The sequence below is a fragment of the Carlito syrichta genome, unplaced genomic scaffold, assembly GCF_000164805.1.
Source record: "Carlito syrichta isolate Samal-C Ts95f unplaced genomic scaffold, Tarsius_syrichta-2.0.1 Scaffold307339, whole genome shotgun sequence".
Lineage (NCBI taxonomy): Eukaryota > Metazoa > Chordata > Mammalia > Primates > Tarsiidae > Carlito > Carlito syrichta.
In genome coordinates, this window is record NW_007251435.1 from 499,426 (window position 1) to 509,678 (window position 10,253).

Sequence of the window (10,253 nt, forward strand, 5' to 3'; positions counted from 1 at the left end):
GGGGGTGGGGGATCAGGTCTCAGCAGGGGCTGCCCGCGTTTGCCGGGGTCCAGAGCCAGAAGCAAAGGGGCCTGACTGAGCAGCCTGTGGAAGGAAAGCGGGCCCACGGATTCCCTCTCTGGGCGCTGGCAAAATGGGGTGATAAATCCGTGTCCCAGAGTGATTATGAAGATAAGCGAGAGGGCAGACTCCTTTTCCTTCCACAAGCAGGCCTGATCCAAGGAGAAGGAAGAGGCAGAAAGGCCTAAGGCCCGGTGGGGAATGGCTAGGATTGATCTGAAACCAGCTTGAACCCTGGGAGGAAGGTGGGCGACGGCAGGGACAACCTACCTTTGCACAGCTCCTCATCGTCACTTGCACTGACTCCTTCCTTTTTAAGGTGGTGAAAACTGAGGCCTAGAGTGATGGACACAAGCATTAGTGGCAGAAACAGAACCAGACCCTTGATCTCCCCACTACGTGTTCGCTGTGGTTTTCCCCGGAGGAGGGTTTTGGGGTACCCTGGAGAATATTTGGATGGACCCATTCTAGGAGGTCACCACTCCGGGGCTGGGAGTCTGCGTGGCTAGTGGGGCCTGGGAGACCCTCTGCTCGAGCCACTCATTTGATAGCAGAGAAGTTGGGACTTGCCCCAAGTTACACAGCCACATGGAGGCGTGTGGCCTGCCACAGATGGGATCTTCCATTCAAGCTGAGGCCAAGTGAGGTGCCCCTCACTGTATGTAAGGTTGTCACTTGGCAGTGATGGTAAGAATGTGACCAGGGGCAGTCATAGACTGCCTGGGGCCTAGAGATAGGGATGGGGCCGTTAGACCTGGAGCCCAGGTCCCCTTTCCTGGCCGCCCTCCTCCTGCCTCTCAGTGAAGCTTCACCTTCTTCCATGGCTTCCTCCCTCCCTCCCTCCCTTTTCTCACCCAACACTGACTCCTGACCCAACCTGTTTTTGGCCCTTCAGATGCTCACTATCTTATCAGTCCCTGATTTCATGAGGGACTGTGTGGCCAGATTCCATTCTCTCTCTGGGCCTCAGTTTCTTCAGCGGTAAAGTGAGAATCCTTACAACCTGCCTGAATTCTGATGCTTCAAGAACTTTCCCTGAAACCACAGGAATGTTCCCTCTCAGAGGTTCGCAGGCCAGTGCCTAAAGCTTCTCACCTGCCACTGGAAACTCCTCAAGCTCCAAGCTAGAGCAGAGATAGTTAAGTCACCACCCCTCCTGGTGGCAGTCCTCAGAAGAACTCTAGTCACTTTGTCTTGTTGTGTGACTCTGAGCACCTCACTTAGCCTCTCTGAGCCTCTACTTCCTTCTCATGTGAAGGTTCTCTCAGTGGGAGACAATTATTTTCTGTGCCGGGGATACAGGTGACTCAGAGGAACCTCCACCTTCCAGCTGTTCTCAGCCTAAGTTTCCAGTTGCCTTTTGGGTCCACGAGCCATCTAGGGCCAAAGATACTATCAATGCTTCCTATTTTGCTTACCAACTGGTTTTGGAGCTGGGCCCATGGACTGTCAGGAAAGAACCCTGGACTTGGGGGTTGTCAGGCCTGGGCTTCAGTCAAAACAGTTGTGTGCTGGGCGGGGTGGCTCAAGCCTGTAATCCTAGCACTTTGTGAGGCCGAGGCAAGAGGATTGCCTGAGCCAGGGGGTTTGAGACCAGCCTTGTCTCTGCAATCAATCACAAAAACTAACCAGGCATGGTAGCATGTGCCTGTAGTTCTGGCTACTTGGAGGGCTGAGGTGGAAGGATCGTCTGAGCCCAGTGGGTCAACACTGCAGTGGCTGTGAGCCTGTGAGCGTGCCACTGCACTCCAGCCTGGGCAATAGAGTGAGACTCTGACTCAAAGCAAACACAAAACAAAAACAGCTATGTGATCTTGGGCATGTTTCTTGGCATCTGTAGGGAGAAAGTGGAGACAGCACCATCTGCCTAAGACTCGTGAGGTTCTGTGAGGTGGTCAGCTGCAGGAATGCTCCGGCTCCCGTCTGTACACGCACTTCTGCTCATCAGTGCCCCACCTGCTCTCACACCTGCTTTCCTCTCCTCTCTCTCCCTGAGGCCTGCTCTGTGCTTGGCGACAGAGGAAAGACTCAGACCCATTCCTGCCCTCAGGAGCTCCAGGATGTGGGGAACGGAGCAAACCCAGCGAGGGCAGCTGTCAGGGGGAAGCCGGGGCTGTGGAGGCCGAGAGATGACTCCATTCTTTACACTGTGATCAGAGTGAAATTTGAAAATGTAAACCCCTCATGCAATTCTCCAGCGGCTTCTTGCCACACTAAAAAGAAAATCAAAGTCCTTCTGTGGCTTCCAAGGCTCTGTGTGACCTGGCGCCTGCCAGTGTCTGCCCCCACCCATCTTCCTGCAGCGCAGGCTGCCCTGGGCCCTCTGCCTGTCCCCAGGGACAGCCTCGGGAACCGTCTCGTCACTGCAGGCTGAATGAACCCATGGACTCTGGCAGGGGCTGGGGAGGAGGTGAAAGGGGAGAGAAGAGGTGGGGAGGAGCCAGGGAAGGTGTTGATGCTTGACTGGGGTCACCACAGACAGGTGGGTGTCCACTTGGTGGAAAGGTGAGAGTGGGCAGGTGACTGGCACTTAGAGGGGGTGGTAGTGTGACAGGAAGCACAGCTGGGGCTTGGGTCTCAAGCAGTTGTGAAGATTCAGTGGGGCGGTTGATGGGAAGCCCCAGTGGATGCGCAGTAAACAAAATCTCTTTCCCTCCCGGGCCTCTCCGAGTTTCCTTACTTTTTCTGAGCAGAAGCTTGGATTTGGGACTAGCCTGACTCTAACACGCGCCAACCTCCCATTCATGTGAAGAGGGGGCCCCCAGTGGCAGCTGCAGCTGAAAGATACAGTCATGCGTGACGAGTTTTGGTCAATGATGGGCCACATAGACAACAGTGCTCCCATACGAGTATAATATCTCTTTTTTTCCCGGACCTTGTCTGTGTTTAGATATCTTTAGATACACAAATACAAGTACAAAAACAAGTTCTATAAGGGCGTGCCATTAAAAAAAAATCTTTGCACTTTTCTATGTTTAGATACACAAATACTTACCAGTGTGCTACAATTGCCTATGGCATTCAGTACAGCAAGATGCTGCACACAGGTTTGTAGCCTACAAGCAATAGGCGGTACCGGGTAGCCGAGGTGTGCAGTGGGCTGGACCGTCTAGGTGTGTGCAAGCACACGCTATGACTCTATGATGTTCACACAGCGACAAAGATCATCTAACTATGCATTTCTCAGAATGTGTCTTTGTTGCTAAGCGACACGTGACTGCAGTTGGTTCTGATGGGTGCAGGACGAGGGTGAAACACAGTGACCCACCCAAGGCAGAGCAGGACCTGGAACTTGGCCTCCTGACTTACGGCTAGAGCTGTTTCCACTGGGCCATAACCACGGATTGACTTCACTGTGAATCCTTTTTATCAGCTGTTCCGTTTTTAATTGCTACTTGCTATGATTTTTACTAGAACGTCTAAGTTCACCCATACCCACCCTCCTGGGGAGTTTGGGAGTGACCTCACAAAGTATACTTTTATTAGGATGAGAATGAAATCCCAGCAGTTATCCCAAGGCCAGCAAGGGCCTGTGTGTTCTGGACGTTGCCCAGCTCTCTGACCTCACCCTCTCTCCTCAGGTCCTGGCGTTTCTTCCTCCTCGCTGTTCCCCCCTGCCTCATTTGCCATCTCCTCTGCCCAGACGACTATCCCCTGCTCTTTCCTTGGCTGACTGCTTCTCACCCCTCAGGTGTCACTCTTTCAGGTGGCCCCCTTGGCTGGGTCTAATGTTGGCTGGTTCTGTCTTTCTCCACCATTTGGCGTGCTTTTCCCTTCAGACCACTCACCAAAGTGATCGTGTGCTCAGTTGTTTGTCTCCTCTGACTAAAATATAGGCTCCATAGTCACAGCTCAATCCCAACATTTAGATTAATCAGTGCTTTATACTCAGTAGATGCTCAATACATGTTTGTTGAATACATCAGCACTGAATGTGGGTGTTCTAAGTCCATTTCTCTGACTCTTGAGTTTTAGATTTGACTTTCCTGAGTCCTTACTGGGTGTGTGATGCGAGCCAGGTGCTGGGCCACATGTTGCAGGGGACACAAAAGTGACATCCTCCCCTTGTCAGGAGATAGTGTGGCTGAACTCTTATCACAGGGCCCAGCATGGAGTGGTGTCCCTGCGAGGAACCCATCACAATGACGACACACCTGCAATGTTCACCCACAGACTGGGTGTCCTCTGGTGTCACCTCATTTTGGACAGAGAGGAAGTGGTCTGGTGTTTCTGCCTAGATCTCAGTGAGTCTGTCATACCCATGTACAGTGTGGAGCTGTGGGGAGAGCCGGGCTTTGACAGGCCTGGGTTGAGGTTGCCTGGCTGTGTGGCCTGGGCTCTTTCTCTCTTTGAATGTCTGCTCACTCATCTGTAGAATGGGAAGATGTCTGCTACAGAGCAGGGAGTGATGCCATTGCATAGGTGCCCAGCCCGGGGCCTGGCTCCACAAGGCTCCTTTCCTTGCCTCTTTTGTGGTTGACCCTGGAGCCTCTGGTTCTGGTGGGATGGGACATAGGGCTGCCTGGAAGACGTGCTGAGCCCCCTCCCTGCTCACCTGGCCTGGGACTGTCTCTCACCCACAGGGGGACTATGTGTGGATGGACCTGAGATCAGGGCAGGAATTCGACGTGCCCATCGGGGCGGTGGTGAAACTCTGCGACTCTGGGCAAATCCAGGTGGTGGACGATGAAGGCAACGTGAGTAGTCCCCTCCCTCCTCCCACCCATGCCTTGGGAGGACACGGGCTGGCAGGCCCTCGAGGCCAGGGCCAGGCTGTGACCTGCCTCAGGGGTTGGAGGCAGTGCCCGCGCCCCCACGTCTGCCTCCATGGACCCAGCAAGAGGGAACCTCCCCTTCTGACCCAGCCTCCTTGACCTATTTCCACAAACACTTCTGTCCACTCTGCCTGGCATTAGAGATGTGTGTGTGTGTGTGTGTGTGTGTGTGTGTGTGTGTGTGTGTGTGATGGGGATGGAGGGTGCATAGCACTTGAGTCCACTCTGCCTGACATTAGAGACGTCTGCGTGTGGTGGGGGTTATGTGTGCAGGGGTGACACCAGTCTTGGGGTGCCTTAGGCACAGGGGTGCTTTGGAGTCAGACAGACTGGATTCAAGTCCTGTCTTGTCCACTTTTTAGCCATGTGACCTTGGCCAAGTCTCCTTCCCTTCTGGGCCTCAGTGTCCTCTTCTGTAAAATGGAGGTAGTAACAACCACCTCACAGGGTGGTTGACCCCTAAGTAAGCTCATAAGTGTAGAACACCCCAGCAAAGTTAGTGTCTATCTGAAAATTGAAGTGGGTCTGGAAACACCTAGAGTCTTGCTGTTGGGTTCCAGCATCATATGAAGTCATTGTCCACCTTGGCGCTGCCCTGGAAATTGATCTCACAGATTAACCCTTTATCTCTTGTGGCCAGAAGGAAAGTGACACAGGAAGTGTAAGTTTGATAGGTAGTGATAGTGGGGTCTCGGGGAGGGAGGGAAGGGTCTGATGTCAGGGGATGCTGGGAGAAGGTGGGTGACCCTTGTGAGGGCCCTGGGGAAAGCCCTGGGAGCTCTGAGCATGTGTGACCATGAATAGCCTGTTTGGGTGGCACGGGGAATGTGTGATGGGGTGCAGAGCACAAGGCTGCAGCTCAGTAGGGACATGAAGAGCCCAGGGAGATTCTGCTTCACCATAACGTGGGTTGTGCCCAGTGGTGTACCCGGGGCTGGGAACGAGGAAATTAGACGAGGGCCCTGTCTTAGCCTCCTAAGGGGGAAGATTCAGAAAAAAGAGGATGGGTTTGCAAAACACTTTGACCCAAGTCCTATCTTTGGATCCTCATGGTGTCTGTGAAAGGTAAGGAGGCAGCAACTGTTACTCCATGGGGAAACTGAGGCACAGAGGGACCATATTGCTAGTCATACACCTAGTAAGTGATGATGCTGGGAGAACCCAGGACCTCTGGCCTCTATCCATTCATTTCCCCTGACGACATCATCTCAAGGGCAGCTTTGGGGCTCAGGTTCTGCCAGCCACACTTTTGTTCCCTGGGCTTTAGAACCCAAGTGCCTGCAACATCATTCCTGGGGTTCTAAGGAACCCCTGTGAGACTGCAGCCATAGAAGGGGATGCACAGGCTTGGCTGGCCGCACAGACAGGCCCATGGTGCTGCTTGGAGCCCCCAGGGTGGGGACCAGGGACTCTGCCTGCGGGCTTGAGTTTCACCTGGGTCATGTTGCATGTCAGATGGTATCCCGTAACTCTGCGTCACCGGATCCCAAAGGCCCTGAGAGTGGGGGCTGCAGGAAGGGAGGGGATGACCGAGGGGTGGGGGCAGTCAGGGAGTCTGGGCTTGCATCAGTGGCATTGGGCACCTGGCCCCCTCTTTCCCACCTGCTTTTCCTCCCTACACCCCCACTCTAGGCTGTCATCTTTTACTCCTCTGTCGTCTCATAGACTTTCAGCAGCTTGAAAGTAGGGACTGGGCAAGTCCCATCTGGTTCCCCAGAGCTCAACAGAGGGTCTGCCCAGGGAAGGCTCTTGGCAAAGACTTGCCCAGTGAATAAACGAAAGCTTATGGTTCAGTCCTCCCTGGAATCCTAATGCCCTGGCTTTGTCCAAGTCATTCCTGTTGCCAGATACACCCCTCCTTCCCTCCTCTACAGAGCACATTGTCCCTGTCTCTCTGAGCTCAGTCCCAGGCCGGCTCTTTCCTGAAAGAGCATCCCCAGTCTCTGAAATTGACTGTGTTCCCAGTCTCTGAAACTGACTGTGTTCCCCTCCCCCGCTTGCTGGCGTTCCTTGGGGGCTGGCCTCAGCTACTGTCCTGGTTACACTTTGGAACAGAGGCTTTGCTCGGGGCGAGGGGAGGGCTCAGGAACCTCAAGTGGGCACCAGACAGAGGGAATTTTCCAACCGTATCAGCTTGTATCATGAAATAGGGTGCTTGGGAGAGGGGAATGTTCCATGTGTGGACACTGACCTGAGGAGTGCTGGCCTCAGTTGGGAGTCCTCCCACGCAGGAAAGGGTGGGCGCAGCTCAGCTCACCTTAACACAACAAGTCACTTTACCTTTGAGTTTGACTTGTCACTGTAAAAAGAGATCAGTCATTCTCTGTCCTGGGATGGACGTTCTGAGGACCAAATGAGAGTACACGTCTTCTGTGTAAAACAAGAGGCATTAGAGTAGCAACACCCAGCACTGAGCTGAGCATTTACCAGGTACCAGCACTAGACAGACCTGGCAGGAGAAAACTGTCAACAAAGGTTGACTGTTACTGTAGCTCTGGCATCCCCAGAAGAAGGGAGTATTATTCCCATTTCTACTCTAGGGGGTGTTATTCCCATTCCTACTCCAGGGAGTGTAATTCCCGTTTGTACTCCAGGAAGTGTTTTTCTCATTTCTATTCCAGGGAGAGTTACTCCCATTCCTACTCCAGAGAATGTTTTCCCATTCCCATTCCAGGGAGTGTTATTCCCATTCCTACTCCAGGGAGTGTCATTCCCGTTCCTGTTCTAGGGAGCGTTATTTCCATTTCTGCTCCAAGGAGCGCTATTCCGTTCCTCCTCCAGGGAGCATTATTCCCATTCTTACTCTAGAGAGTGTTATATTCCCATTCCTACTCCAGGGAGTGTTATTCCCATTCCTGTTCTAGGGAGTATTATTCCTGTTCCTACTCCAGGGAGTGTTATTCCCATTCCTCTTCTAGGGAATGTTGGACTAACATTCCTATTCTGTGGCTGAGATGGTGGAGGCTCATGAGGAAAATGGCACATGCACAGGGTTTCAGGCTCGTGCAGGGAGACTGGGGTCACTCATCACTTTGACCTCAGTGATGAGCTGTCACTTGACCCCAAGGTTGGGCCAAGTGGGGAAGACAGACAGCCTGCCCAGGAGCCCTCTCACCCCTGGCCCATACCAGGCCTAGGACTTGGGCAGGAAGTGGGCACCAGACAGAGGGAATTTTCCAACCGTATCAGCTTGTATCATGAAATAGGGTGCTTGGGAGAGGGGAATGTTCCATGTGGGATTGGAAAGTCCAGGTGGATTCTCTGACCTCACCACTCTCAGGAGGGTGGTGTGAGGGCCTGACCTGGATTTAAATGCTTCTGCCCAGCAAGTGCTGTGGAATGACCAGGAAACTGGAGTGGTGGGCTCTGGTCCTGTCCCTGGTCTCTCCAAGGGCCTGTAAAGGCCACCGCCCTCCTCCAAGCCTGTTTTCTCATGTAAAGAGAGGAGGCTGAAGTAGAGACCTTCTGGGGTCTCTCCATGACTACGACCTCTGCCTCTAATTCAGGCCTGGGCCCACTCAGTCACCACCCAACCACCTGTCCCATCAGAAGCTCCCTGCCACACCATTTGTGCCCAACCTCTGTGTGAGGCTCTGTGGCCTGAGGTGGATGGCGGGGAGTGGCACGTGTGGAGCATGTGAGGGTGGGCAGCACGGTCAATGAGGCTTCAGACACTGGAAAACCTCTGAGCTGAGCCCTGAAGGCTGAGGAGAAAGAAGGCAGAGGAAACAGAGTTAAGTCACAGAGCCCTTTGGGGATGTGGAGCTCAACCTTCCCTGGCTCAGAGGTACAGGGGGTAGCTGGGATAGAAGCTAGGAGTCCCTGGCTCTTGAATGTCAGGCTGAGGCACCTGGGGGCAGTCAGTAGAGCCCCAGAATGACAGGGTTGGTGCCTGAGAAAGTCCATGGTGGGTGAGGGACTAGAGGGAGGGCTGGAGGTGAGGGGAGGACAGCAAGAGGCCGGGGCCAGGCAGGGTGTGAGCTCTAGGGTGTCGAGGAGGATACTGCCCACTCAGCAGCCCTGTAGAGGGTTGGATGGGCAGGGCTGGGTGGCCAGTTGGATCAGGAGTGCAGGGAGGGCCTGATGCCCAGATTCCTGCTAGTGTCTAGCTTTTGGGGTTGGCTATGCCAGCAGGGACTGCAGGAGGAGAAGATGGGGGAGGACGTGACCTTTGCAGCACATCTATTCAGCAGGTCTGAGGGCTTGAGCTGGGAGGCAGCAAAAAGTTCCCCTTTCTTCCCTGAAAAGCAGGTCCTGACTGGTTTTGAGGCCACCAGGTCCTGGCATTTGGGAATGGGAGGGCTGTGGCCACACCGTAGAGCACAGGTCAGATTCTCACTTCCCTGAGAGTCTGGAATCTTGAGATGGTGCTGGAGGCCCCGGGGGCAAGGAGGCTCCCAGCGCCCTGGGGACACCGGGATTTGCCAACTTGTTGAAAGAGCCAGTGCCCTTCCCAGATGCTCGCCCATCTGCTACCTGGGGGCAGCGGGGGATATCACAGGGGGTGTAGGGGAAGCCAGACAGGCAACTTACAGCCCGCACTGTTTCTGCTTCAGCTCACCAGTACTGAAAGTTCACCTCTTGCTTCACACATGTCACCAGCAAGCTCTGTGAAATATATCCCAGTGAGTCCCCAGGCCATTTCTACTGCCCTGTTTTCTGATTTTCCCTTGAACACGTCCAGTCTTTGCCAGCCTGAGGTGTTGTTTTTTTTGCTATTCCTTGGACCTGGAACTCTCCCCCCAATATACCCTGCCTCATCTTCTTGCAGTGGTCTCTTTCGACTTCATTCGGGTCAAATGTCACCTCCTGGGAGAGGGGGTCCCCAACCACCCTACCTAAAGCAGCTGCCTCCCTAATCCACCATCACACGCAACACCTGTTGGGTTATTCGTGGCACTATCTGGAGTTACTTTTTATGTAATTTATCCGATCCTTGGATTTGAAGCCGAGTCTGTCCAACTCCAGTTATAACACTTTTCACTCCATCCTGCAAAGTGACTGGAGAACTCTGATCCCCTTCATGATAACGCCCAGGTGGGCAGCCAAAGTCCCTGCCCTGCCCACCTCTTTGATCTGCAGAGAGAATCTGCTAAGAGGAGACGTGGGGGAGTGGGGGCAGGCAGTACCATCCTGACTCAAACCTGTTAGAACTGGTAGTGTTCGGCCACGAGAGAGGATGAGGCCTTTACCATGGGCGCACAGATCTGGCGCTCCCGGCCTCCCCGTCCGTTCCCCTGCACAGCCTGGCCCCAGGAGAGCAGCTGACGTTGGCCACCTGCACCCCCCCCCCCGCAGGAACACTGGATCTCCCCGCAGAACGCCACGCACATCAAGCCCATGCACCCCACATCGGTCCACGGCGTGGAGGACATGATCCGTCTGGGGGATCTCAACGAGGCGGGCATCCTGCGCAAC

The 10,253-nt window shown here is 54.1% G+C and overlaps 1 protein-coding gene across 1 annotated transcript in view; it reads left to right on the forward strand.

Annotated features, from left to right (window-relative positions):
* Positions 1 to 10,253, forward strand: part of MYO7A (myosin VIIA) — an 88,378-nt gene that overhangs the window by 7,719 nt on the left and 70,406 nt on the right. Inside the window, exons 5-6 of the mRNA XM_021715741.1 lie at positions 4,644 to 4,757; positions 10,134 to 10,253. Of these exons, the coding sequence (XP_021571416.1) occupies positions 4,644 to 4,757; positions 10,134 to 10,253 (234 nt within the window). The remainder of the gene's footprint in view (positions 1 to 4,643; positions 4,758 to 10,133) is intronic.